At 56.4% G+C, this 27,994-nt stretch overlaps 8 protein-coding genes across 8 annotated transcripts; 5 read left to right on the forward strand and 3 right to left on the reverse strand.

Moving 5' to 3' along the window:
* Nucleotides 1–93: 93 nt before the first annotated feature.
* On the forward strand, nt 94–1,200 carry EX895_005768 (uncharacterized protein; the record flags this gene model as incomplete). The annotated part of the gene is made up of 1 exon (XM_029886360.1): nt 94–1,200. The coding sequence occupies one exon, from the start codon at nt 94–96 to the stop codon at nt 1,198–1,200; it is 1,107 nt and encodes a 368-aa protein (XP_029737591.1).
* Nucleotides 1,201–1,999: 799 nt separating this feature from the next.
* On the forward strand, nt 2,000–3,370 carry EX895_005769 (uncharacterized protein; the record flags this gene model as incomplete). The annotated part of the gene is made up of 1 exon (XM_029886361.1): nt 2,000–3,370. The coding sequence occupies one exon, from the start codon at nt 2,000–2,002 to the stop codon at nt 3,368–3,370; it is 1,371 nt and encodes a 456-aa protein (XP_029737592.1).
* Nucleotides 3,371–3,652: 282 nt separating this feature from the next.
* Nucleotides 3,653–4,817, reverse strand: EX895_005770 (uncharacterized protein; the record flags this gene model as incomplete). The annotated part of the gene is made up of 2 exons (XM_029886362.1): nt 3,653–4,701; nt 4,784–4,817. 2 exons carry the CDS (start codon nt 4,815–4,817, stop codon nt 3,653–3,655), a joined length of 1,083 nt encoding a protein of 360 aa, XP_029737593.1.
* A 1,379-nt stretch (nt 4,818–6,196) lies between these two features.
* On the forward strand, nt 6,197–8,447 carry EX895_005771 (uncharacterized protein; the record flags this gene model as incomplete). The annotated part of the gene is made up of 2 exons (XM_029886363.1): nt 6,197–6,274; nt 6,369–8,447. The coding sequence occupies 2 exons, from the start codon at nt 6,197–6,199 to the stop codon at nt 8,445–8,447; spliced, it is 2,157 nt and encodes a 718-aa protein (XP_029737594.1).
* Nucleotides 8,448–8,916: 469 nt separating this feature from the next.
* Nucleotides 8,917–10,307, forward strand: EX895_005772 (uncharacterized protein; the record flags this gene model as incomplete). Its single annotated transcript, XM_029886364.1, has 2 exons — nt 8,917–8,970; nt 9,054–10,307. 2 exons carry the CDS (start codon nt 8,917–8,919, stop codon nt 10,305–10,307), a joined length of 1,308 nt encoding a protein of 435 aa, XP_029737595.1.
* Nucleotides 10,308–11,545: 1,238 nt separating this feature from the next.
* On the forward strand, nt 11,546–17,014 carry EX895_005773 (uncharacterized protein; the record flags this gene model as incomplete). Its single annotated transcript, XM_029886365.1, has 1 exon — nt 11,546–17,014. The coding sequence occupies one exon, from the start codon at nt 11,546–11,548 to the stop codon at nt 17,012–17,014; it is 5,469 nt and encodes a 1,822-aa protein (XP_029737596.1).
* Nucleotides 17,015–17,425: 411 nt separating this feature from the next.
* Nucleotides 17,426–20,017, reverse strand: EX895_005774 (uncharacterized protein; the record flags this gene model as incomplete). Its single annotated transcript, XM_029886366.1, has 1 exon — nt 17,426–20,017. One exon carries the CDS (start codon nt 20,015–20,017, stop codon nt 17,426–17,428), a length of 2,592 nt encoding a protein of 863 aa, XP_029737597.1.
* Nucleotides 20,018–21,463: 1,446 nt separating this feature from the next.
* EX895_005775 (uncharacterized protein) lies at nt 21,464–26,773 on the reverse strand (the record flags this gene model as incomplete). The annotated part of the gene is made up of 1 exon (XM_029886367.1): nt 21,464–26,773. One exon carries the CDS (start codon nt 26,771–26,773, stop codon nt 21,464–21,466), a length of 5,310 nt encoding a protein of 1,769 aa, XP_029737598.1.
* Nucleotides 26,774–27,994: the final 1,221 nt, after the last annotated feature.

Here is a 27,994-nt window from a genome sequence, read left to right on the forward strand (position 1 = left end):
TAGATCTCTCGACGCTGATCCACTCTCGCCACCATCACCACAACGGAACACACACTAGCGACGGCAACATCCACAGACACCGCTTTGTTCAACATGTCCTCTTCCTCGTCATCACAAAAGCTCAAAGTCGGCCTGCTCGGTGCCACTGGCACGGTGGGTCAGCGTTTCATCCTTCAGCTGGCGGACCACCCACAGTTTGAGCTGGCGGCACTGGGGGCGTCGTCTTCGTCGGCGGGCAAGCCGTACGTGCAAGCGGTGCAGGGAAGGTGGAAGCAGATCCGCAGGGTGCCCAGCAACGTGGCGCAGATGCCTGTGTACGAGTGCAAGCCGGAGCACTTTGCAGAGTGCCAGGTGGTGTTTTCGGGGTTGGATTCGGGTCCTGCGGGTCCCGTAGAAGATGCCTTCCGCAAAGCCGAGTTGCGGGTGTTTTCGAATGCCAAGAACTACCGAACGGATCCGCTGTGTCCGCTGGTGGTTCCGCTGGTCAACCCGGAACACATGGAGATCTTGCCGTACCAGCGCCAACAGGTGGGCACCAAGACGGGCTTCATCGTGACCAACGCCAACTGCTCCACCACGGGCATCGTCGTACCGCTCAAAGCGCTGGAGGCCAAGTTCGGACCGCTGGACAAGATCCTGGTCAACACGATGCAGGCTATCTCCGGTGCAGGCTACCCGGGAGTCTCGTCGCTCGACATCTTGGACAATGTGGTGCCGTTCATCAGCGGCGAAGAGGAGAAGATCGAGTGGGAGACGGCCAAGATCCTGGGCGGCATCAAGTCGGACAAGACGGCGTTCGACTACCACGAGCAGGACGCGCTCAAGGTGTCGGCGCAGTGCAACCGCGTGCCCGTGATCGACGGACACATGGAATGCGTCTCGGTCTCGTTCAAGAACCGTCCGGCACCATCGGTGGAAGAGGTCAAGAAGTGCTTTGAGGAGTTTGTTACCGAGGCGCAGACGATCGGTGTCCACTCGGCACCTGCCCAGGCTATCACGCTGCACGAGGAACAGGACCGCCCGCAACCGCGTCTGGACCGCGACTGGCAGAACGGCGCCGGCGTCAACGTCGGACGTGTGCGCGAATGCCCCGTGTTCGACATCAAGTTTGTTGTTCTGTCGAACAATGTCATGATCGGCGCTGCAACCAGTTCGGTCATGAACGCCGAGATTGCGCTCGCCAAGGGTTACCTCTCGTGATGTGCTCCAAGGTGTGTTTCTATCTGCAATACAGTTTCTCTTTTTCTTTGTTTCACTTGTGTCTGTGTCTGCGTGTCGAGTGGAGGCCAAGTTGAGCAAGCTTAGAGAAGCGAGTAGGTTAGTTGAGTGTCGATGGGAGGAACCCCTCGTCGAAGGATAAAGCAAACAAAAAAAAGTAGCTTCTGTCGGTTTCGATCCGACGACCTTTGGGTATCACCACTGGGGAGTGGAAAGGTTTCATAGGGTTTAGATATGAGCCCAACGCGCTACCTACTGCGCTAAGAAGCTGATTGGTGTGGTTTTGCTCACCTGTTGCATCCAGAAACTTTCAGCTGTAGTTTGGATCTTGCAACGACGACGCGTCTCGGTCTTTTCTATCAACTGCGTCGGATTGTGACGCTCGGTTGAGATTGCGCAGTGAATTATTGGGACAAAGAAAAAGCAAAGCAAAAGTGAGCTTGTGTGTCGAATGGCGTCGGCGAGCGTGTGACCGAGAGACGCAGATGCGAAGCGCTGAAATACGTGCGTGCTTTTTTGCGTTTGCGTGTGCGTGTGCGTTTGCGTTTTGCGTGTTTGTCTCGATTTGCTTTGTTCTGATAGGCTGACAGCGACGACCACCATCCTCATCCAATTCTGCACCTGTTGCATCTCAGCTTTATCTCGTACAGCTACACTCACTGCACAGTACAGTACAGTACAGCTGCACACATCCGGAAAGCTTACATCCGGGAACTTTCTTACTGGATCTACCGGTCGTTGTTTTGCCCTGCATCCTCAAAACTTTCTTCTAGATTCGACAATGTCTTCTTCCTCCTCCTCCTCCAAATTGCTCCCAGAGATACCACGCTCTTCGTCACCTCCATCCGACCTCAACGGCAACGCGACGACACCTTCCCCGACTGCAAACAAGACGGTGACCCGCCGGCGCTCTTCTTCGCTCCAAAAGGGCGCTGCTGTGCTTCGTGCGCTATCTAGGGCTGAGTCCGACTTTGACCGCGAGATGCTCGAGAGGAGCTCCGTGTTGCAGTCTCAGTCCCAACTCGATCTAGACAGCATCACTGCGCCTGTACAGAACGCCACAACAGCATCAGACGTTGCTTCCACCGCTGCAAGTGCGACAGACATGGCGTCCAACGGTTCTGCCAAGTCCCGCGATGCGGCCCAAGTGCGTCGTCGCCGTCCTCAAGCCGTCAAACGCGTTCCGAGCGGCTCACTTTCAAAATCATCTCGCTCCAATGGGCACGTTGTCCCGGCCAGCAGCAAGAGCTGGGAGATTCCACGCAAGATCTTCCACAGCTCTATTGGCTTCATGGTCCTCCATTGCTACCTCTCTCACATCGACCTCCACGTGATCGTCCGTAATCTCTCCTACTTTCTCGGCGTCGTCGTCACCGCCGATGTCATTCGCCTCAACAACGACGATTTCGAAAGGATCTATGAACGCGTGCTTGGCTTCCTCATGCGCGAGTCGGAAAAAGACAAGGTCAACGGCGTCGTGTGGTACCTCGTTGGCGTCATCACTTCGCTCCACTTCTTCCCAGAGGACATTGCGTGCGTGTCGGTCATGTTGCTCTCATGGAGCGACACGTGCGCCTCCACGTTCGGTAGGGCGTTTGGGCGATACACACCTCCCCTGCCTTCGCCACCGTTCGCGCGCCGCAAGTCGGCCGCTGGCTTCGTGGCTGCCATTGTCAGCGGCGCACTGACGTCGTACGTATTCTGGTGCACCTCGATTGCATCTCGCGGTATGCGTACCAACGGCATCTCGTGGTCCGGATCGGGCTATGCGCATCCGGCCATCTTTGGCACCGACCGCGTGGCCGGTGCGACGGGTACCGGATGGCAGGGCCTGTCGCGCGGGTTCGTGGGCCAGAGCGGCGCAGGACTGCTGCCCGGAGCATCAGGTCTGTCGGCGCAGTACCTCGGCGTGGACAGCGTTGCCAAGGGCAAGCTGGGAACAGATGCGCTTCCGATCCACAACGACGTGCCAGGCATGCCCTGGTGGCTGCTTACGCTGGGCTCGGGTGTTGTAGCCGCTGTGGCAGAGGGACTGGAGCTTGGCGGTGTGGATGACAATCTCTCGCTGCCGATTTTGTCTGCTACGGGGATTTGGACGTTCCTTTACTCGTGGGGGCGTCTGGCTGGTGCTTGGCAGAAGTGGGTCTCGTGAACGCTGACAGCTGAGTTCATCTCAGGCGGGCCCACGCGGTCTCACATCAGTCAACAAAAAGTGGGAGCGGTTGAAGGAGGCCCGTGACACATTTTGCTTTGTTGGTGAAGACGAAAGCAGTGATTTGGTCGTGTAACTTGTATAAATCATCAGCACTTTGGACAAAAGATACCCCTCCTCCTCACGAACATGTGGCGCTGCTGTAGAGCATGAGGACTTCGGAGCTTGAACGTGCAGTGGTGGGGAAGGTCCTGTTTCGAGGGTGACGGTGGGCAGGTTTCTCTACGAATCGAGCTTGTCCTTGAACTTGTGGAGCAATTTCGACACTTTGGAGCCTGAGCCGCCCTCGCTGCTAGGCTGCGGTGGCCGACCACCGAAATGGTGCAGGTCATCCTCGTGTTCAGCGCCCAGACGCAGCCTCTTACCGCAATTTGGTCGGGACGAGAGCACAGGTGTGCCGTCATTTTCAAAGCACAAACGCTGGACGCACATCCGCCTGTTGCCTTCTTCGCGCTCCAGAGCGTGGAAGACGATAAAGTAATGGTTCTCGACGCCCTGCACGACGCAAGCGCCTCCGGGACCTATGACGCTGCGTGCGCGGTCGGTCTCGAGCAGCGGTCTGGCTGGACACTCGTAGGGCCCACGGAGACCGTTGTGCGAAATCGCGTACGATGTGGCGTAGGTGCCGTTGGTGAAGGTTCCCGAGGAGAAGAAGAGGATGTAGGCGTTGCTCGGCGCATGGTGGAAGAGGTAAGGCGCTTCGAGCAGGCCATGCTGGTATCCGTGCTTGGGGCCTTGGAGCGGATGCATGTCTCCCACGAGCGACAGGCCATCAGGCGCGAGCTCCGACAGCCACAGCTGCGGGTGCTTGGTGTACATCTTGTCCCAATCCGACTTGTACACCAGATACCGCTTCCCACTCGCTGGGTCTTCGAACGGCTGCGGATCGAGCGTCCCGCCCGTCTCACCGCGCGAGATTAGCGGACGGTCCGTGATCCACCGGTACGGACCCTTGGGATCGCTGTCCGAATACGCGACGCCGATGCACTGCTTCTTATAGATCGCGTCCTGGCACGAGACATACATCAGGTACCCTCCGCGGTTCTGAGGGGCTTCGATCACCTCTGGCGCCCACAGGAAGCCCGGTGCGCCCGCCTGGTACGACGGTAGCGGACCTGGCAGGCAGTCGTGTTCATGGTGCGACCACGAGCAGAAGTCCTTGGTGTACGAGCACTGGATGTTTTTACCATTGCCGTTCGTGGCGAAGGCGTACCAAGTTTGCGTGGTACGGTCGTAGAAGACGCCGGGATCGGCGAAATCGTGTCCCGTCACTTGAAGGCCAAACGAAAGAATGCTTGGTCAGTGCAAAGGCCTCTGACGGTACTTTCTGGAAAGTATCGCTCGAACACTTACCTGGATTGACATAGCCTAGATGTGGGTGCGCCATTGTGAGCTGTACTGTTGTTTCAAGATGGTGGAGAGCTGAGGGTAGAGAGCGACAATATGCTCAGCAGACTAAATCGACATTCGAGGCGCGGTTCGGGGAGTTGAACCGTGCTCGAACACAATCCGTTGGACCGGCGGCAGACTGCCCCTGTTCATCGGGTGTTGAGGCTGTGTAGCTTTGCCATTACCAGCATGAATCTTGACATGTACGTCGAATGACCTCACCAAGCGAACGAAATGCTCTTGTGCCGCTCTCGGTGAACCGGCTAGACAGCAGTAACACATTTCGACAGCGGTGTGGAGGCCCAAACCTTGTGTGTGTGCAAAATAGGTGAGCCTAACATCTTGTTACAACTGACAAAGCATTTGATAAACGGCACTGCATACAAGCACAGAGCTCGACTTGAGCGTGAAAGGGCCGTGCAGCTTCATACTGCTGTCGCTCTCTAATTTGCGCTAATCCTGTTATGGCCGCTCTACGCTTTCACGCTTGTCGGATTGAATCCACGGTCAGGGTGACTGCCATAAGCAGCTCGCGACACCTACATCTCCATCTTAGCTACAATCATATAGCGGACCAGAGAAGCATATCAGCGACCACACAGGCACCGACTTGAGGGATGATGCTCTTTGTGGCGAGTGAGAGACGACTGTTTGGCAGATCAAGAGGGGCGCTTGCAAGCTCAAATGTACGGCAAGTACAATTTGCCGACCGACCGGCTACAAGGGAAAGGCTGCTTTTCTTTCTACCTCACCGAACACTGAAAGCGGGACAGGCTAGGCGAAACAAAGGCGCTGCAATGATGAATGCGGAAAAGCGCCGAGGTAGTCGGGAAGGGCTGATGTCGGCAGAGAAGCAGCCCTTATTTGGATGGCCCTTTGAAAGCAGAACTCCAGTCTGCGCTTGCTTTTTGACGCTCAATTAGAAAAGCCGCTTGAAGCACAGACACCACCGACTCACGCGCCCAAGCTGAGCTTTCAACTTCTTTGCGTCCTTTTCCTTTTCCTTTTGGCTAGAGTCGCTGCTGTGATGCGTCCTGTCTCGCTCTCCGCCTGCCATCTACCCCGCATGCTCCTCCTTGAATATTGGCTCTGAAACCCGGCTCTGATTGCGCCCCTCTGCGTCTTTTCCAAGGTATCACGCCCCCATCCGCTTTCAGCCTCGAGTCGAGTCAAGCGAATAAGATCCTTCTCTCGTCTCTGCTTCTACCTTCCTTTCTTTCCCCACCATCTGTGCCTCCGCATTGTCGTGTCACTTCCTTGATACACTCCGTCTTATCACGCTCCGGCACGACTCCTCAGCCTCTTAGATCCCTTGTTAAAAACAATATTCAGACCTTTGTCGGTCCTCTCGCACCCATCGAGTAACAGTTCGCCATCATGTCGTCCTGGACCGACAGTCTTACCATGGACACCATGGCCAAAGAGAGGGCCAACCCTCCCTTTGATGTTCGAAAGGTTTGTTCTCGAGTCGCTCGCTCCCCTACTCTTGCCTTGTCCCTCGTACTGACATTGTTCGATCCTTCACATTCCTCTCCGTTCTCATCTGCAGATGTCCATCGAACACCACGGCAGCGAAAGCGACCTTGTCAAGAAGGAAAAGTTCATGCTCGAGGCTAGCCGTGACCCCGTCTTCTACTCGGCAGACATCTACGACCTCACAAAGGAGCAGATTCGCGAGCGAACCATGCAGCGAATCCAGCGCCTCGCCCACTACGTCACCAACGAGCCCGTGGACGACTTCCAGAAGCGCATGGAGCTCATGTCGATGCTCGACCCCGGTCTCTGGACGCGTCTTGGTGTCCACTACGGCCTTTTCCTCGGTGCCATCCGCTCCGGCGCCACCCCCAACCAGTTCTCCTACTGGATGGAGAAGGGCGTCATCGCCTGCCAAGGAATGTTTGGTTGCTTTGGTATGACCGAGCTCGCCCACGGCTCAAACGTCGCTGGTCTCGAGACCACCGCACACTTTGACGCCACTACCGACGAGTTTGTCATCCACACCCCCAACCTTGGCGCCACAAAGTGGTGGATCGGCGGTGCTGCCCAGACCGCTACCCACTGCTCTGTCTTTGCTCAGCTCATTGTCAAGGGCAAGCGATACGGAACGAAGACCTTCATCGTGCCCCTTCGCGACCCCAAGAGCTTCCAGCTGCTCCCCGGTATCAACATTGGCGACATCGGCAAGAAGATGGGCCGTGATGGCATCGACAATGGCTACATCCAGTTCACCAACGTCCGCATCCCTCGCGCCTACATGCTCATGAAGCACACCCAGGTCACTCGCGACGGCGAGGTGCGCGAGCCTCCCCTCCAGCAGCTCACCTACGGCGCTCTGCTTCAAGGCCGAACCGCCATGGTCGCCGATGCGGCCAATACAGCCAAGAAAGCGCTCACCATCTCCGTGCGATACGCCGCTGCCCGACGACAGTTCAAATCGGACGCCAAGGCCAAGCTCGAGACCCAGATCATCGACTACCCCATCCACCAGCGTCGACTCATGCCCCTCGTCGCCCAGGCCGTTGCTTTCGGCTACACCGCCCTCGAGCTCCAGCGGCTCTTCGAGGAAACCTCGCAGGCGCTCGAGGCCCTGGAGCCTGGTGACCCGAACCTCGACGCCACCATCGAGAAGCTTAAGGAGACCCACTCCACCAGCGCCGGCCTCAAGGCCTTCTGCACCTGGGCCACGCTCGAGACGATCGACCGCTCCCGACAGGCCTGTGGTGGTCACGGCTACTCATCTTACAACGGTTTCGCCGACATGTACGCCGATTTCGCGGTACATTGTACCTGGGAAGGCGATAATACGATCCTAGCCTTGCAGGCCGGGAGGTTCTTGATCTCGGCATATCAAGATGCGGTGGACGGGAAGAAGCAGGTGAGCGCGGGTACCAAGTATCTGAACGATCTGGAGCGGGTTCTGTCCGCCAAGTGCGAGTCGAACGACACGCTGGACACGCTTGACGGAATTGACCGCGGTTGGGCGACCGTGGCGGCGCACGCGGTGAAGAAGGCTTCCCAGGATTACCAGGCCTGCCTCAAGGCGGGTCGAAGCAAGGAGCAGGCGTTTGAGGACTGCTCGCAGGTGCGCTTCGTCGCGGCGAGCGTGCACACCAGCGGCTACATCTTCCGCCAGTTCCGGGCGGCTGTGGAGCGTGTCGAGAAGGGCAGCGACGGTGTTCGGGAGCACCTCGAGCTGTTGGCCAAGTTCTACGGATTGTGGCAGATGGAGGAGAAGGCGGCCTTCTTCCTGCGCAGTGGCTGGTTGACACCGGACCAGCTCGACTTTGCCTCGGCCAAGGTCACCGAGTACTGCGCCAAGACGCGCAGCTTTGCCATCCCGCTGATTGACTCGTTTGCCATCTCGGACCACGTGCTTAACTCGCCCATCGGCCGTTACGACGGCGACATCTACCGCGAGTACTTCCGTATGGTGCGCCGCAACAATCCGCAGCTCAAGGAGCACCCATACTTTGAGCGTCTCATCCGACCGTTCATCGAGCGACAGATGCCCGACGCCGAAGACTTTGACGAGGCGATTGGCATTGATGACGAGATCGAGGAGATCAAGCAGGACCGTGAAGAGGCCGAGGCCGAGGCCAAAGCGGAGGCTGCCGAGAACAAGAAGTAGTTCTGTCACACTCACACACCTAGATACGAATCATGATCACAGACTTGGTCTCTCCGGACTCTGTGATGGATCTTCACGCTCCGCTCTTGTAATCTGATACCGTTATGCTCCCGGATGTTCTTGTACAAAGTCGCGTTGTGCCGTCTTGTGTGGCGTGAGAGCGAGAGAGAGGGAGAATGGGAGGAAGAATGCGCGCAGCTGTAATAGGAAGCAAGGGTGGAACGAGAGTGTTAGATTATTGCAACGGCAATCTCTGCGCTTTTCTCGTGCGTGACTGTGAACGCCAGCACAGAGCGAGAGAGGAAGAGACAGAGCGAGAGGCTCGTGTCGAAATGGCCTCGGAATTGGACCCCGCACGCGCCCGTTCCACGCTGGAAGAAAGCCAGATTATAGGCGATGTCGCTAGGGCCTGCAACGAAGAGCTCTTGCCGATCTACCATTCACACTCTCACAGCCAAATTCGAGCATAATGGGGAGGAATGGCATCTTCGGACAGCTGAGAGGCATCGATGCCTTCTCAAAGGTGAGTATCCTCCAAACAAGGTGGATGTGCAGATAGGCATCGGGATCTGTGAGCTGACGTTGGTCTCCTTTTTGGACGGACAGACGATGGATGACGTGCGCATCCGCACCAATGCAGGCGCCCTCATCACACTCATTTCGGCGCTGCTGATCGTGGTGCTCACCATCGGCGAGTTTGTCGACTATCGCACAGTGCACCTCAAGCCGGCGTTGGAAGTGGATCGATCTCGGGGCGAAAAGTTGACGGTCAACATGAACATCACGTTCCCGCGTGTACCGTGCTACTTGCTCTCGCTCGATGTGATGGACATCTCGGGTGAGCACGTTAACGACATCCAGCACGACATTGAGCGGACGCGCGTCAGCCATGACGGCAAGATCATCGAGCAAGGCAAGAAGCACCTGAAGGGGGATGCGGCGCGTATTGCGAACACCAAGGGCAAGGACTACTGCGGTGATTGTTATGGTGGCCAGCCGCCTGCAAGTAATTGCTGCAACACGTGCGACGAAGTGCGTGAGGCCTATGTGCGCAAAGGATGGAGTTTCGCAGACCCGGATCATGTCGACCAGTGCGTGGCCGAAGGATGGTCGGAGAAGATCAAGGAGCAGAACAAGGAGGGGTGTCGCATCTCGGGCAAGCTGCACGTCAACAAGGTTGTGGGCAGCTTCCACCTGTCACCGGGCAAAGCGTTCCAACGCAACAGCATGCACATCCACGATCTGGTGCCCTACCTCTCTGGAACGGGTGCCGAGCATCACGATTTCGGTCATATCATCCACGAGTTCAGCTTTGGCTCGGAGCAAGAGTATCACGGGCTCACCTCCGCCAAAGAGCGAGCCGTGAAAGCCAAGCTTGGGGTCAAGGATCCGCTCGAGGGCGTTCGTGCAACGACGCAGCAGAGCCAGTTCATGTTCCAGTACTTTGTCAAAGTGGTCTCGACCGAATTTCGCCCGCTGGCCGGCGAGACGCTCAAGACGCAGCAGTACTCGGTGACGACGTACGAGCGCGATCTGTCGCCCGGTGCCAACGCTGCCGCTCTCGCGGGCGTGTCGAACGAAGGCTCGGGCGCACACATCTCGCACGGATTCGCGGGTGTGCCAGGCGTGTTTTTCAACTACGAGATCTCGCCGCTCAAGACGATCCATTCCGAGTACAGACAGTCGCTGTCGCACTTCTTGACGTCGACGTGTGCTATTGTCGGAGGCATCCTGACCGTGGCGGGCATCTTGGACAGCTTGGTGTACAACTCGAGAAGAAGACTGGGCATGCGGGACGGTAATAACGATCATGCTCAGGAGGGGCTTGGCTTCACTAGCAAGACGGGCAAGTTCTTGTAGTCGATGCGGAGAGACTATATACTCCAATGCAAAATTTTGATTAGCGGTCGGTGTGTTGGAGTGTGAGTATAAGTTTGTTGATTGTGCTGCGGCCTGCTTACATGCTGAGACTTTCACGTTGGATATCGTTCGATACAGTAGAGATATGAAGTTCTTTGATCGCCGCACTTCACCTCATCTCGCTCTCCCACGGAGGAAGGACAGCACAACCTCCTCTCAACTTTACTCGTACTGCTGTCGTTCATCCTGGTCGAGAAACGCTAAACCGGCGGGCGACGCAGGGTTCACCTGAGCAAGAGAAATAAAGGACATTTGTTCATTCGAAATGTAAAGAAAGTGAGAGGTTCTCAGCCTCGACCTCAGACCGAACCAAGTTGTTTGTTCCAGCGAAATTTTAAGCGAAGAAGAAGTACTAGAGGAGTGGAAGTGACAGGAAAGATGGCTCGCAGCAATGGACGCGACTGAACGCGTCGACTTTTTTTTTTCTTGGGCCCTAGAGGTTGCAAGCGAGCACAGCAGGGCGAAGCAGCTGACACGCGGGACAGACAGATGCGACACACGCACACGCTTTCCACAGTCAGCCGAGAATACGAGAGTCACACACGGACAACTCCTTCTAGCTGGCACACTTTGGCCGTGCATAATCGGCAGCACACCCGAACACGAGATAGCTAGCTAGCGAGAAAGCGAGCAAACACTGCCGATGAGAAGGCGGCCGGCGTGCATTTTTGTTGACCGAAGCTAAACGAAGGCAAGCAGAGACAGCAATAGCTTAATCGACAAATCCAACTCGATCGACTCTTCCGTTACCGTCATCCTCATCCTCATCCTCATCCTCATCTTCGACCTCATCTTCACCGTCATCCTCATCGGTCCATCCGTCTTCATTGCATCTCGTCGAGTTCTGTCTGTTTGCTCCTCCTTTCTTTCTTTCCTTACCATTACGGAAACGTCCTTCATATCTTCGGTCGAACCTCTTATTTGCATCCGCACGCACGCACGCTCCGTACAGCTTTATCAGTGCAAAAGACTCTTGCATTGGCGAATTCATCACGGGCCGTCTGCTTTCGAACCTTTGCATCACACGCTCCGACATCCTTTTCCTCAACGACGACCGCTATGACTATCTGATCTCGATGCTTTGCTCTTTATCGCTGGCTTCATTACATCAGACTGTCGTCAAGCTCAACCAGCTCTAGCTCGACACCGATCAGTCTTGTCTCGCAGCACGATCCCATATGCTGGACGTGGCAAGGAGCATGGCGCGTCTACCTTCGCCTAGCAATAGATGGACGGATGCTCCCACTCAGCTCGTCTCATCGCGTCTCGAGCAAGGCGCTCGACTCGGCTCAACTCCCTCCAGTAGCATCGATTCCACCGCTTCCACCTCGCGCTGGCCGGAAAGCTCTCTCCGCACTCATCACGATTCGTCGAATGCGCCTCCGCCTGCACGCCTCGAACGTGCAGAGAGCTTCATGAGTACCGCTTCCGCGTCCTCCGCCGTCTTTGCCAACGCCACCATCACAAAGGCAAGCACCGCCACCATCCGCAAATTTGGGCCCTCTGACGCTGCCGCCAAACCCATCCGCTATACCACCGCAAAGTCTAGACACGATCAGGGATCCATCACACCTTCGTCATCCATAGGGCGCATCGGATCGCAAACCACCGACACCACCGAGTACCAGACCTCGCCCGTCTCAGCTGCCGACCGGTCTCACACCACCGTCACCACCAGCTTTGACACTACCGTCCGCACCCCCGAAGATCATCAACTCCATCATGCTTTCACCAAGTTCGGCTCCTCATCCGTATCTGCTTCAACATCGTTTGATGCAGTGAATATGCATCTGGCGCAACCAAAATCGTTCTTCTCCGACTCGTTGTCCGGCGACGAGTCGACTCGTTCCCTGCCCACCACTACGAGCCCTCGCCGCACACCTCTTGATTCAGACATGCTCGGCCTCGCCTCAATCCCAGTGGCGGGCTCGCGAAGAGGCTCCGACAATGCCAACAGCGAGCTCGTACCCAACGGATCGTACCATCCAGCAATGTCCCGCACCTCCTCGTACCAGAGCGCCATGTCCTCTCTCGCCAACTCTGCCGAATCGCTTCCGCATCAACATCGCAACTTCACGAAGTCGCCGGCAGGTGCCAAGCACGGCTTGGGTATTCAGACTCGAGGTCCTCCTTCTACCTCTTCGCAGATCGCAGAACCACCCCTTGTTGCTGCCCGCTACCTTCCTGGCCCCGCTCTTGAAGTAGTCCACGAAGCACGGGAGTCACCGTACTTGGGCAGTCGCGCGAGTCAGTCCGCCTCGACCCCAGATATGCGTGCGCCATCAGCTTTGACCATCTCGACTTCTCTGCCGCTCAGCACCGAGCCCATATGGGGCGAAAGCTCCTCGGCTGGCCCCCATGTCCCTACCGACCCAAACTTTGGAGCCATGGCCTCGTTTTCCTTTCCTTCCCCGGCTTTAACGTCGGCAGGTCCTCAGTCAATGTCGAGAAATTTTGCTCACTCTGGCTCCCTTTCCGCGAAGTTCCCCCGATCGCCCGGCAGCGCTTTCCACTCTTCCAATCCATCCATTCAATCCTCCATGTCCAACATGAATGGCAGGCAAGCCTTGTCGTCGTCCAGACCAAGCGATGCAGGTCTCCTCCAAGCTTCTAGTTGGTCTCATGCTCCTCCCTCATCTTACGGCGGCTCGGTCATTAGCTCTACGGCGGGCACCTCAGCAATGGGCTTCTCCAGCCTCAATCCCAACAACCGAGAAGACATGCTCCAGCGACTTTTGTTGGATCAGGCTCGAGTCGACTGTCAAGAATACGGCACTCTCAGCTTGGAAGAGGTGGCAGAAGCAAAGCGCGAGCTCAAACACGTCGAGCGCAAACTTCAGAGCCTGCGTACCAAGCTCAAGGTCGAGATTAAGATCCGAGACGCTGCCATCGCCTTGCGCAAGGCCCACCGAACCACAGCTGCATCTGCGAACTCTCCCACTTCCTCGGCCAATCTCGCCGTTTCGCCCACCTCGCCACGTTTTCCCAACACGCTTGCATCCGCTTCCACATCTTCCTCTTCCTCTTCCTCCTCCTTCGCAGCTCGAAGTCGCGCCTTCAGCATCTCTGCCAGCGAGGCTAAAGCAGACGAAGACGTTGCCCTAGCCACCGCCAAGGTCGACAAGGTTGCCAACGAGCTCTTCAAATGGTCCGACCGCGCCACTACCCTTCGTCGCAAGCTTCTCGAACATCAGGCCGCCACCCTCTCGGAACGCGTCCAGCATCTCGAGTCCGATCGTCAGGTCATGGAAGAGAAGCTGCCATTTCTCACTGCCTCTGCTTCCTTTGAATCGCTTGCACCTTCGGCATCAGCCTCCGCCATCGGCATTGCACGCTATCGAGACGCTGGTCATCGTTACCAGCAGTCTGCAGACGAGCCTTACATGCCAAGGGGGGCTGACGATCCGCTTCGCCACAATCGTCTCGAATCGGACCTCAGCGCCATCAGCGGTTTCAGCTTCCTCGACGCCCCCGCCCCGGAAAAGCTGCGTCGTCTCGGCGAAGAGCTCGAAAAGAAGCGCGAACTTGTCCGCAAGCTCGAATTGGACCTCGACTCCGCCAGAGATGCAGCACGCCGCAAGGATCAAACCTCGGACCGACTCACACAGCAGCTCGAAGAGCAGTCGCGCGAACGCAGCCGTGCCGTCGAAGAGCTGCGTGCACTCAACCAGCAGCTCAGTCGACAGGACGAGCTAACGCGCCAGGCCAAGGAACACGCTGTCAAGGCTGCCACCGCCGACGTTGAGCAGAGGATGCAAAAGCAGTTTGAGCAAAAGGAGGACGCCCTGGTCAACGCAAAGGCAGAAGTCATGGCCGCTCAGCGCTCGCTCGCAGATATTCAATCTCGCTTGGACGCTCCCGAAAAGGATGCAAAGGCGCTTCAGTTCCGTGCAGAATCCGCTGAAAGGGCATTGGACGAGCACAAGCGCAAACTGGAGGATGTGCAGGGCGAATCGAAGCGACAGCGTTCTTTAGGCACGCAGGACCTTGCCTCGCTTCAAGCAGAGCTTGTCGCCGCCAAAGCAGCGCAAGCAAAGAGTGACACATTGGCAAGGGAACGTGCTGGAATGATTGCGGAGCTCGAAAAGCAGCTCAAGCAGACACGAAGCACACTCGATGCCGAGAAGCAGACCCTGGCGGCCGACCACGCTGCTGCCACAATGGCCTTGGAGAAGCAGCTCAACCAACTTCGAAGCGAACTCAGTGCCGAGAATCGCAGGCGCGCTGACGCCGAGGAGCAGCTCACCGTGTCCCACAAAAAGACCGTCGACATGCAGTCACGAGCAGACCAGGCCGACAGCAAGTTGCGAGAACTTGAGCTCGCAGTGGGCGCAGAGCGTCGCATCATGGCCGAGCGTGATGAGCTCTTTCATGCCTTTGAGCGTCGTCTCGAAAGCGCAGAAAAGCGTCTGCAGGAGCAGGACAAGCGATGTGCAAGGATGCTCGGCAAGCTCGAGGGCCGCGAAGAGATGGACGATCTGCTCGAGCGCATCAAGGCAGGTGCTGCCGGCGTCGCAAAGAAGCAGAAGACGGCGGGTCAGGACATTGCAGGTCTGCTCTCGAGTCTCGAGACGCACATCGGAGACCTCGAGCTCGAGCTTGCACGTGCCAATGCGCAGATCTCGGGCTCATCACGTGACAGCACTACAGCCTCGGATGCACCTGCATCTACTTCGCACGACGTCCAGCTCGAAGCCAGTATTAAGGAAGTGCAAAAATGGAAGGAGGAAGTGGAGCGTCTTGAAGAGCTGCTCCAGTCAGAGAAGGGCAAACAGGCGGAGGCGCCAGCACAGGACCGGGCAAGATTACAGGAGCTCGAAGCCGAAGTGCTGGCACTGTCTGAGGAGAAGAAGAGCGTCAAGCTTGAGCAAGAGGCACGAAATTCGCAGCTCGAGACCGACCTGCAGGAGCTCTCGCAGAAGTTCGATGAGCTCGAGCAACAAGGCAAGGAGCGTGTTGCGCAGCTGCAGGACAAGCTCGAGAGACTGGAGGCACGGAACCGGGACCTCGAGAAGCAGCTTCAAAACACATCCAGCCCAGCTTCTCCTGCCGGCTCCAGTGATGCTCTCCCGCTTCGAGCGAGCAAGGTTGCCTCGCCACTAAGTGCAACGTTCCCACAACAGAAGAAGGGGGTCGGCAATCTCATTGACCGATTCGGCGGTGGTGGACGCAAGGTCTCTTCAGAACTTCGTGCAGATGATTCTCCAGCTGCATTGCAAGCGTGCCTTCGGTCTGCAGAGAGTCTGCGCGCCATGCTGCCGGACCTGCCGGCCGCTGCCAAAGGCTCTGCAGACTTGCAGGCGCTGCGCAACGCCTTCCAGGCCAGCAGTGTTTTGCCCAACAGCCCGCCGGCTGCGACGGGGTCCCCAACGTCAATGCGTTCTATCCTCAGCGCTGCTAGCTTGCAGGCAGAGCTGGATGCGACAGCCGAGCGCCTTCGAAGCACATTGGCCATCAGCCGAGCTGTCATCGATCTGGCTCTTGAAGCGGACGCAGACAAGGAGAACCGCACTCCTTCCGAGCGTGGCAAGGAGCAACAGCAAGCGGTTGTCCGTGCTGAGGCGGACGCGCTGTCCTCACAGCAGGCTCTCGTGACGCGAATCACTTCGTTGACCGCCAAGGTGAAGGAGCAGACGGATCGCGAAAAGCGCCTCAAGGCAGAACTCGCAGAGGTGCGCCAGCAGCTGAATGAGGCTCGGAGCGCCCAACGGGTGCCGTCGTCGCCTTCTGGGCTCACGCTTGGAAATGACTCGATGCTCGGCTTATCCACGTCTCCAGCCAGACCTGTTCTGGCTGATTTGCTCGGCATGCCCAAGAGTCTCGGCCGAACGTGCTCGAATCAGTCGATGCGGACATTGACGGGTGAGAAGGCTGTTGTTATTCCAACTACTGGTGCTGCTTCGCTCGCTCCTCCGCGATCTCCGTTGGGTATAGATTTGCTGCCTTCGCCCACTCGATCCAACGTCAGCGTCTATTCTTCGCCGTCAATCCGGTATATTTCGCCGTTTGCGCCTTCGAGCTTCGAGGCACGGACGCCACAGAGTCAAGCGGCGGAATTACGCAGCACCGGCGTGGATGACGGCGTTGGCAATGTTCCGTTTTCGAATACCTCGTCTTCCAATACTGCTGAGACGTGGGATTCGATGTCGTTGCGATCAGCCAGCAGTCCGAGCACCACCCATCCGGGACTGCCCAGCTCCTCGGTCAGCCTTGCCGGCACGTCACAGTCGTCGGCACCAACGCAACACCGTACAGGAGCGGACGCCTCGCCCGGAAACGGTGCTACGCCGAATGGTATGGTGAAGCGCACCATTACGCTTGGCATGGACGTGCCTCAGCTCGCGTCTCGCGTTCGAGAGCTGGAACGACAGCTTGCGCAGACCGCTTCGATTCGACAGCGCGCCGATAGAGTCGTCGAGCTCGAGGCGCAGCTGCGCGAGGCCAATCAGGCCTACTCGAAGCTGTTGGATAGGATGGATACGGAGCGCGTGATGGGCACGCATCAGAAGGTCGAGATGTTGAACGAGCTCAATGATGCGCAGACCAAGCTGCAGACGACCAAGGCGCAGATCCAGAGGTCTCAGACGCTGTCGCCCTTTGTGTCGCCTATGGTGGTGACGGCGCCGCTGCCGCCGCCGAAGGAATGAGGAGGTGGGCGTCGATTGCGAGCTGCTGTTGAGGTCGAGTCCTTTGCGAGTTTCCTTTTCTTTGCATCGTACGTCGGACACTCTTTTTTCTCACAACTGTATTTCTAGATCCGCAATTATCACATTAGCATGGTGCTATATCATCGGATCGCAGTGACTCAACGGGTCGCCACTTTGGTCTGCACACGCAGATAAACTGACGGGGAGCATCTAAGCATTTCCGAAGCTAAAAAAACACTCTACGGACTCGGAAGGCTGGATGAAGCGATCGAACGGGACTTAGTTGGACGCGGTCACGCGAGGGAAACGAAGGTGAAAGCGGGATGCGTTGGCGTTGAAGGTGGTGATAAGCTCGCCTTGACAGACCACTTGCAATGGCTTGCGCTCCGTCGAGGTCTGAACAGCGTCAATCTAAGTAGTGGAGATGTTTGTGGTAGAGTTGGACGCGGCATGCTCCCACAGGTAAGAGGGGATTTGTGCTGAGTCGTCACTCTCGTCGCGGGAAGAGACAGCTTGAGCAGGCCCGTCGATGGTTTGTGGGTTACGACGCTTCTTAGGCACGGCGTAGCGCGTGAGGACGAGGTTGTCAAACACGGCGTAGTCCCAGGAACCGAGATAGGACAGGTAAGAAGGAACGACCATGATCTCGTCGATGTTCCTAAAGCCAAGCTCGAGGAGGCCTGTGACATGCGTGAAAGACTGAGCCACACTCACAGTGGCGGGGACAAAGGGCGCAGAACTCGTCTGAGTCACAACCTTGCCGCCGCGCATCCCGTACAGCCTCAATCCGTCACCAGGAAGCAGGTGTCCGGTCCCGAACCACGTCGCGACGTCGATCGACTCGAGATCAAACACGAACCCACTGGCAGACCAGGTGCACGACGCCGAGTTCTTCATGTAGCACGTGCCGAACGTGCCGTCGGTCCCGACGAGATCCGTCGCGTCGAACTGCTTGTACTGTGTGTTGTGGATGTACGCCTGGCCCGCGCTCCCACTCACAAACCCTGCCAGCTTGTTCGTATACACAAGATAGTGCTTCGAGTCGTACACTTGCACCTTGCCACTTGCTGAGCTGGCAAAATCGGCGCGTCCTTCGACGTTGTTGAAGTCTTCATAGCATCGAATGCCGAACGTGGCGCTGCTACTGCCAGTGCATTGGGAGAGAACGGCAGGCGTGGTAGACGTGATCGGTGTGGTAGACGTGGTTGACTGGCTAGACGTGGTCGGCTTAGTAGATGTAGTTGGCGTGGTAGACGCGGTAGACGCGGTAGACGTGGTAGATGTGGTAGACGTGGTAGACGTGGTAGATGTGGTAGAAGCAGTAAATGCGGTAGATGTGGCGGACGTGGAAGACGCGGAAGATGTGGTTGACGTGCTAGACGTGCTCGACGCGGTCGGCGTAGTCGGCGTGGTAGGGACGGCAGATGCGGTAGATGCGGTAGAAGTGGTAGATGTGATAGATGTGGTAGGGGTGGTAGACGCGGAAGACGTGGAAGACGTGGTAGATGTGGTAGAAGTGGCAGACGTGGCAGACGTGGAAGACGTGGAAGACGTGGAAGACGTGGAAAACGTGGAAGACGTCGTCGGCGTAGCCGGCGTGGTAGGGATGGTAGATGTGGTAGACGCGGAAGGCGTGGAAGAAGTGGAAAACGCGGACGACGTGGTAATGGTGGCAGACACGGTAGAAGCAGTTGAGGTGGTAGAAGTGCTAGAAGTCGCGGACGTGGCAGACGTGGAAGATGTGCTAGACGTGCTAGATGTGGTCGTCGTAGTCGGCGTGGTAGGGATGGGAAACGTGGTAGATGTGGTGGATGTGGTAGGGGTGGTAGACGCGGAAGACGTGGAAGACGTGGACGACGGGGTAGGCGTTGTAGGCACGAAAGGCTTGGTGTTCACATACGGCACGGCGTTCGTGTCCCCATTGACGTACTTCCAGCTGGCGATCACGCTGCCAGAACCGCAATTAGAGTTCCTGCTGGCAGGCAGGTCCTTGGTCCAGTACTGGCACTGCCAGGCTTCCTTGCCGTCCTTGCGAAGAAGGAACAAACTGAACATGTTGCAGTTGAGCTTGATCCCCGAGTTGGCATCAGTCTGATTTCCAGAGGTGATCGACCTGCAAGTTGATGCGCAGAAGTCCGGATCGATAGCCGTGGTCATCGGACCAGCCTTCAGGGCCAGAACATCAGCGTGGTACAGGCCAGTGGCGGTGGTTACATTGGCACCATCCTCCGAGAGCCCCACTGGGGCGCATGTGCCGTAGCCGCCCACGGGAGCTGCAAAATCGGTGACAGACTTAGGCACAAAGCCGTTCTTGTTGAAAAATTTGACCGAGGTCTGAGAAACCCAAAACGTGCGGTTGTTCGTCCACTGCCCCGGGTTGGTAGCTTCGCTCGCCTGGAGTGTGTACGAGTAGTACATGCACTTGGTTTGGTAGGCCGCATCGGGCGGAGGGTTCGGACACGTCGCAGCGTCGTACTTGAACTGTGGTACACGCTCGAGCCAGATCGCGAACGACTGGCAGCTGGTCAGACTGTCGCACATGGCCTGGCACACACTAGGATCGTAAGTGCGGTAGGCGTTGACACTGAGCAAGCCATTCTTGGGTCCGACGGAATTCACACCCTGGTAAATAGGAAGACCGTAGGAACCCAGTCCGTTCGCAGGAGTAGTCCAGGGCTGGTAGGCTTGAAAGCCCGCCATGGAAGCTGGCACATTGGGATCCACAGAAGCGTACGCTGAGAAAGGCTTGCACGACGTCTGGCGTCTGTGAAGCGCGATCACGGTGGGCACACTGCCGTCCGCGGCGCTCCGTGCGGCTGCGAGCGAAGTCGCTACTGCAGACAGATCGACCGAGGTCGAGATCACCTCGACGGGGACCTGAGTTGGCTCGGGGAGGCTATCCAAATCGCCGAGGTCGATCGCTCCGATGACCTCAGGAGCTGGAGCTGGAGCCGCGAGGGCGATGGGCAAGAGCGCCAGAAGGGAAAAGTAGCTGAGCTTCATTGCTTATTGTTGCAGATGGGCGGCGCTGTTCGTGGTTTGCCCAGGGAGCGCGAGGCTCAGACTGTTCTTGACTGATCTTGCGTTTGAGGGGAACGAGCTATGACAAAGGTCTCGCAAGCATAGCCGTTTATATACACGTGCAGCATGGTAGACCTGCACCCCATACGCGTATCTGGACCAGTGCTCGAGCCTTTACCTGCTTCACAAACCCATGCACATTCTGCAGCTCGACAATAGCAAGAGTACTGCGAGATCGACTACTGAGGAGCTTCACTGAGAAAAAGTCGCTTGGTCTGCCTCGAGGCCTGAAGAGAGAATCCGAGATTCTATCATCTTCCTTGACATCTCTTCTGCTGCTAGCTTCTACATCATGCTGCCATCACTCTTCTCCGCACGTCATGCCACTGGGCGTCGCGGTTTGAGGTCCGCGTCCGGTGTTTCAGGCCACGCCGTAGTCATTGGCACTGGCTTACAAGCTGCGCCAAGATCCGCAGGCTCTCCAGACTTCCCAGGCTGACATTCAATTCATCTCACTTGGTGACGTCAACGCCCGTCGGAACGTCACCCAAGCCAGGTTTGACTAGGTGCATCGCCAAGGACACTCGGCTAAAGAGTGATTTTGCGTCCCACGTACTGTGATTCTGGTAACGAGCGCAACAGCATAGTCCGTCTCTTTCGACAATTGACACTCCCGTTGGTAGAACCAGGTGGATTCGAAGTGAGGTTGGCGAGTGAGCGAGCTTTATGTACACATCCGACGGCATCAGCTAGCAGGCGAAGTCGAACGTCCGCTTTGTTCATTCCATCTCCATGTTGTCATCCACAAGGTCTTAGCAAGCTTGAACCTCCGATATTTGGATCTGCGTCGCCAAGTCGTCATCAGCAAATTGTTTACCGTATGTGGTCACGCTCGCGCCGGACTTTCATGTATCGGGAAACACAGGGTTTGTACTCTGTTCAACCACGCGTCGAATCATTCCGCATCGGGAAACACAGGGCTCGCACTGTGTTCGACGTTCATGTCCGACCTCCATGCACCGGGAAACACAGAGCCTCTACCGTATTCAACACTAGCCAAGGACTGGTGTTCTTTGACTTCGCTGATTCGGCTTCGCTGGCAGCAACCCAGCCTTCTTAACTGCCGGCAAATTTGGTCTACAGCTCAAAGATTCTCACGGACATGCCGTTCCGAGCAAATCAGATCGTCCAATTGTTTGCCCACCACTCAGCTGACGCCAATGCACTAACAGAATGCCACGCGGCCTTTACCGTGGCATCGTGGAACTCCGTGCCTGCGGTAAAGTCCGCTTACATTGATGCGATCGTCGCCCTCGATCGTCTTTTGTCACAACCGTAAGGATCTGCATACAGAAATTTTGCATGGCGCAGACTGAGATTGCAATTCTGTGCGGGGTTGGAAAGCACCGATGACTGCGAGTGACACTACTAAGAAAGGTGTTCGACTTCGGAAGGACGCACGAAGGGCAGTGTGGCATTGAGGGTATAGAGGTTCATACGACCTGCTCCACCACAAGCTATGGTAGTGTTAGAAGTGCAAGGCATGTTGCAACCACGACCAAGAGAGTTGGACTGACCGGTGCTAGGGGCGATCTGCGCACTCCCAGGCAGCTTATAGGCGCCAAAGCACTCGCCTCCGTACTCGACGCCACACAATGGCAACCCCTTTGCGCTGCATGCACCCAAACAGCCTTCGACCGTCGAATTCACCGGCGAAAGCGTCACGTTGAGGATGCGGCTTGACGTTGAGTCGACGTAGCAGTCCGCAAATCGCCAAAACGCGGCCTTGGTAACGGTGAAGAAGCTCTGCTTCCACTGCGTGTCCTGAGCGATGGCAATACGGTAACGCCCACCGCACATTTGTGCTGCGTCTCCACTGCACGCCATGTTGCAGCCGGTTTGCCCGGAACCGGCAGTGGCAGCACTGCCCTGCAGAAGATTGTCGCAGTAACATTCAGTGCCGTACTCGACACCGCTGTAGCGGTAGCCTTGACGAGAGCATGTCAGCGAGCACCCCAGAGGCGTATTCGTAGCGTTGCCTTTGTAGGCAAGCACGTTCAAGGCTCGCGAATTTGAGTCTTGGAAGCAGCCCAGTGCGTTCACTGTGGGCGGCAGACTGGCGCTGGTCTGCGCACTTGCCGAAGTGGTCGTCGTGGGCGTGGTTGAAAACGTCGTGCTCGATGTCGAGGAGGAGGGTCTGCTGCCTGTCGATGTGCTGGAAGCACTTAACGAGGCCGTAGGTGTGCTGCTTGTCGACGATGTTGTTGATGTGGATGTAATTGCGGTAGTTGAGGTTAAGATCGAAGTAGTGGAAGTGGAAGCAAAGTAAGAGGAAGAGGAAGTTGACGAGGATGAAGAGGTGGTAGTGGAAGCCACCGTGACAGAAGAAGACGAGCTTGACGAGGACGAAGAGGTGGTAGTGGAGGCCACTGTGACAGACGAAGACGAGCTTGACGAGATCAAGGCAGAAGTGGTGCTTGTGGAAGTGCTTGTCGCCGAAGAGCTGGAGCTGGAACTGGAGCTGGAGCTGGAGCTGCTCGATAAGCCTGTTGGCGTCAGCTGATATACACCGAGTCGATAACCATTGCCACAAAGTTGACTGGCATTACCAACACAGGTCATACTGCAGTCGGTTGCTGGTGCTGTAGCAGCACTCGAGCTCATGGTCATACCGCAGTAGCACTCCTGTCCATACTCGACACCAAAGAAGTTGTATCCCGAGCACGCATTGGCGCACGTGGTGATCGACGTCGCACCTGCCAGTTGCGGTACGAGGTCATTGATGACGCGGTATGCGGAGCTATCAACGAAGCAGCCGAGCGAGCTCCATTTTCCCACTGTTGCAGGTTGCGAAACGACAATCTTTGTCAGATCCGCAGCATCCGAGTAGACGGAAAGGCGGTTTGCGCCACCGCACATCTCGGCTGCATTGGCAGTGCAAGGCAAGTTGCAGTCGGTGTCGGGATTAAGCGTGGATCCTCCATTCAAGCTGTTTCCGCACCAACACTCGCCGAAATACTCGAGCCCGGCTATCTGGTAGCCCAAGGCATTGCACGACGCACGGCAAGTCTCGACTGTCCCTCCACTCGCTTGCACGGACAGGGCGCGGTTGCCGGTCGAGTCGGTATAGCATCCCTTGTACGCGCTGCTATGGACCGTAGAAGTTGGAGTGCTCGAAGCAGTCGAAGCGGTAGTCATGGATGTTGTTGTGGCTGAAGTCAGAATACTGCTTGTGCTGGATGTTGTGGTGGTCGTTGTGGCCGTCGAGGTGGACGAAGTTCTAGTTGCAGTGGCGCCAGCGGTTGTATTGCCGTTCAGTGCATAAAGCGACAATCGATACGACCCACCGCAATACTGCGATGCATTGCCCTTGCAAGGCATCGAGCATCCAGTCTGTTTGAAGCTGGATGTAGAAGCCAACGTGTTGCCACAATAGCACTCTTGAGCGTATTCGAGACCAGCGAGCGAATAACCGTTTTGAGCACAGAACGCGACGCAACTGTCCACCGACATGACCGACGAGTCGATGTATGAGGATCCGCTGAGACTTCGAGTGCCTCCATCAGTGACACAGTCGACATATTGGTAGTTACCGGAACTAGGTGCAATCTTCGGACCAGTGTAGGCCCCCGGCAGTAAAGTGCCCGAAGTGGCATTGTAAGCCAACGTATCGTAAAAGATGCTAAGGTAGCCTGAAGCACCGCAGTACTGCGACGAGTCACCAACGCAGGTCATGGTGCACATCTCATCCGACACCTTGAGACTCGGGTTCGGGATGTTGCCCGAAACCCAACACTCTCCCGCATACATGGTACCTGCGAAGTTGGCCGTGCCTCCTTGTGCCAAAGCCATGGTTTGGCACTGCCCGTTTTCGAAAGTAGCCCTGTTCGAGGCTTGGATGAGCGTCGGAAGGGTCCCACCCTGCGCGTTTGTGTAGCAGCCGAGGTATCTGTATCGGGCGGTTCCGTTGACATCTCCAGGAAGTGCTGTGGCCAACAGAGGCCCCACTTGTCGCGAAACGATGCGTGCCGACATACTGATAAAGTGGACACCGAAGTTGGGATCGTTGCCATTGAGGACCCAGGCACTTGAAACGTTGTAAGGTGCCACGTTGACCTGCGAAATGGGGGACGAGAGCTGCACGGCCGCGTTATCGGTCTCGCCAGGCTCGATTGCGTCCCCTTCGGTTAAGTCCCCAGTAGGGTTGAGCGAGCGGAAATAATCGCTGGTTGGTGGTTTGCTCTTGCTGATGATTAGGGCAGATTCGCCATTGTTGGTCACATGAAGCGATTGCGTTGCCAAGGAGCCAGCCATCCTATTGCCGTAGTCCATGTATGGAACATTTTTCAGCACCGTCCCGTCGTACTGATCAGTTGTGTAATTGAGGATCGCGGCACCTGCCGCGCTTCCGGTGATGACTGCCGTTTGATTACCACCGTTCGTGTAGATCTTGAGCAGAGCCGTGTACGAGCCATGAACTGTTGGATTGAAGTTGATTACCAAGGCTGTCGAAGACTGGTTGGCGATGGTGCTCGGCATGGAAAAGATCGTAAAATTGCCTGTCGTCATCTTCTTGTCCATCTCGCCATCGACATCTCCGGAAGGAGATGGGGCGGTATTATCGTCGTCGTCATCATCAACGGAGCCATAACTCTCATCAAAGTCCCATGATGTGATTGTGAGCGACTTGAGGCCCACGTTGCCGAGAGAAATAGACTTGTTGACTCCACCTATAGAGTCTGCCGCTCCCGGGACTACGCCACCAAAAGCTACGTTGTTGGGAATCATAGTGAAAGACGGACCGCTGGTTACTGCAGTTCCTCGCAGAATGATGGGCACCGTGTTGACATAGCCAGTGACACCGTTGGTCGTGTTGAGGGTAACTGTGCCAGCAACGACGTTAGCGGCAGTGGGGGACCAGGTAACGTTGAAGCTGAAAGCCTGGTTAGCGTTCAAGGCCGCGGCTGGGATCGTGGTCGTCTTGAACGTTGCGTCCGAGATCTTGTAGCCTGACACCTGTGTGTTAATCACGGCTTGGCATTTCACTGGCAAAGTCGCATTCGTCCCTACCACTACAGTCCCGAAGCTGATCGAAGAGGTGCAGTTCAGAGGGAGGTTGACGGGTGCACCAAAAGCAGCAACAAAGCCTTGGTTCGAGACGACAAAGATGCGGCCGTTGCCTGGCACTGGACGTTGGTATTTGGGCCCACCTTGAGGGACGTTGCCTACAAAGATTTGACGCATGACACCGTCAGCGGCAGGAATGGCTCTGTAGACACGCAGATTGCCGTTCTGAATGTCTGTGACCCAGAGTAGACCCGAACCTGGCTGTCCACTGTTGGATGTGACGGTGACATGCCCGACGCCACGGACATTCGTCGATGAGTCTTCGGTTTGACCAACTTGAGCAAAGGATGGATTTCCATTGGCATCGGTACCGAACTTGAGCGCCATCGTCGGTTGGCCGGTGGCCGAAATGTAGACATAGCCACCTTCAAGTGGATAGGCGCCGGCGGTTGAAAAGGATTGACCGCCTAGTGGGATCGTCTGAAGCACGCCGTCACCCCCACCGTTGCCCGTCTTGTAGCCACCCAAATTATCGGCGTTCATGATGTAAGCTTTGGCGTTCTTGCCGTTCGCGATGGCGAGACGACCGACATTACCAGCAGAGAAGCCTTTTGGCAAGAAGGCAACTCCCGAACTGCCGAAATCTTGATCTGCTGCATCGATGGCCTGGTAGTCTGAAGGAGCGAAGAAGTCGACTGCCGTCAGATTGCCAAGTTGCATCTTGACAACGGACATGGCGAGAGCGCCAGGCGGATTGCGTCCAAGACGTGGGAGCGAGCCAAGCTCCTCGCCAAAGCCATTGCCAGTGACAAACCACATGTTGGTGCCGTCGAAGGGCAGACCACCGCCAGCCTGCCAAACACCAGAGCCTGTTTTGCCGTAAGTTCCAGATTGAGTGCTGAATGAGGTGACGTATTTACCAGAAGCTGCGCTCATACCGACGATCCAGCCGGTGTAGTTGAAGTTGTCGCAGTGTCCACCAAAACCGGCGTAGACGATACCGTTGGCCAAGAGCAAGCCTGTCCGTTGGAGGACCTTGCCACCTTCAAAGTACTGATTTGGTCGGTTTCCAGCTTGCGTACCTTGAAGGTCGACGGGAGGAAATTTGTCCTGAAGCGTCACGGCATCGACACCGTAGAAGCGGTATCGGCCGTTGTCGAGGCCGCTAGACGTGCCGTCAGCGTATGCCTTGGACCAAAAGTAGATCGTGTTGCTGGATGGGTCGAGCACAGGCGTGCCCGTGATACCGATATAAGGCGAGAGATCGGCGCATTGTGCATCGACTGCAGTGAATGGAGGATACAGTGTACGCTGTTGACGGATAGCACCCGTGGCAGCATCCAGAACCGTGACTATGTTTTTCTCCGAGGCCACGATGACAGATTGACCAGCACCAGCTGGTGTGTAGGTGATCGGCTGAGCAAGGAACTGATCAGCAGAAGCTGGCTGAGCAGTCCATATCTGGCCGAAAGTGGGACCCCCAACAATAGCGGGGTCGAAGTTGTATCCTTCCAGGTAGCCAGACTGACTCGGAAGACAATTCTCCATGAGACAATCACCGATACCGTAGGTGGACGGCGAGTCTACGGCCGAGGCCGCAGGAAGTCGTCGGGACAGGAGCCCAATGATGAGCGAGGCTAGAAAGCCCTTTGGCGAGATTTTTGGACGCATCGTGTCGTGACTTGAAGAAACAGCGTTGCAGACACTCTGATGGCAGTAGGGGCAAAGCGCTGGCACACCACACGATCTTGATTCGGCCAGGAAGATGTAACGTAGGGCGGTGTCAGATGCATTGCTCCTTTTAAACCCCTGCTAATCGAGAAGTTCCGTGAACCCGATGCATAAAAAAACCAGGCTTCTCATGATAAAGAGCTTTGATGGTGGGTAAGCGCACAGCGACACGAATCACAGACCGTGGCAGTCACACATGAGGCGAACCAAGGAATCTGAGATTCTAGTCCAAGCAGCAGTGAGATCTCGCCGCGCATCGTACGCTCCATGGACGGGAACTTCGCGGGACCGGGGTGATAAGGTCAGAGCGACGACAAAGAACCGAGGTATCAAGCCCCATTGAGCGTAACGGGATCGACAGGCCAAGGTGCAAACACGACGCCAACTCCGCAGCGGAGAACAGCGGAGAACAAACAAGCACAAATATGCTACAAAATCGGAGCGAAAATCATTTACGGAACGCGATCAACCAAAGAACGAGGAAGCGACCGTCGATTCTCTTTGCCCCCCTCTTTTCGCCTCAACCCGGATTTTCGGGTGGAATTCTGGAATTGGTCAGATTGCGTTCGTTTATTTACACATGTTTCTGTTTCCGACTGCAACTTGGAGGAAGCTTTTCGAGACCTTCGAGAGACAGGTTCGCTGCTGTCACCAGAGCGAGTCGGCACAATCCCTTCTCTGTAGGTGGTAAGCATCCTTTTCACAGAGACCTGTTCAGTGCTGCACAGGTCGATTCGAGCACAAATCGCACCGCTGTGCCATTGTGATCTGCTGGTGTTAGCGAATCGGAGTCACCATCAGTCTCTTCAGTGGTCCGTTTGATTCGCTTCGTTGTCAATGACCTTGTTTATCCGAAGAAACGTTCAGACCGTTCAAGCTTAGCTTAAGGTTGAAACTAGCTTGGTCTTGAAGGTCCCGTGTCTCGCTGCAGGATCTCTTGCGGGATGTTTCTCATCGTGCTTGAAACATTGTTTTCAGCTCCGGCTCCAGAAGGGGTCAGTCGAGCCAAAACGCTCTCCGATAAGCTTGGACTGCGTTTGCGTACATGCTCTTTGTACGAAGACCAGTCTGTGCTTCTCCAGGATGCAACCGCAGTCAATAATCCGACCCTCGATCGATCTCTATCAATCGATTTTCCGGTATCAACTCCTTGATTCAGTG

This window comes from Sporisorium graminicola, chromosome SGRAM_7, assembly GCF_005498985.1.
Source record: "Sporisorium graminicola strain CBS 10092 chromosome SGRAM_7, whole genome shotgun sequence".
In the NCBI taxonomy this organism is placed as follows: domain Eukaryota; kingdom Fungi; phylum Basidiomycota; class Ustilaginomycetes; order Ustilaginales; family Ustilaginaceae; genus Sporisorium; species Sporisorium graminicola.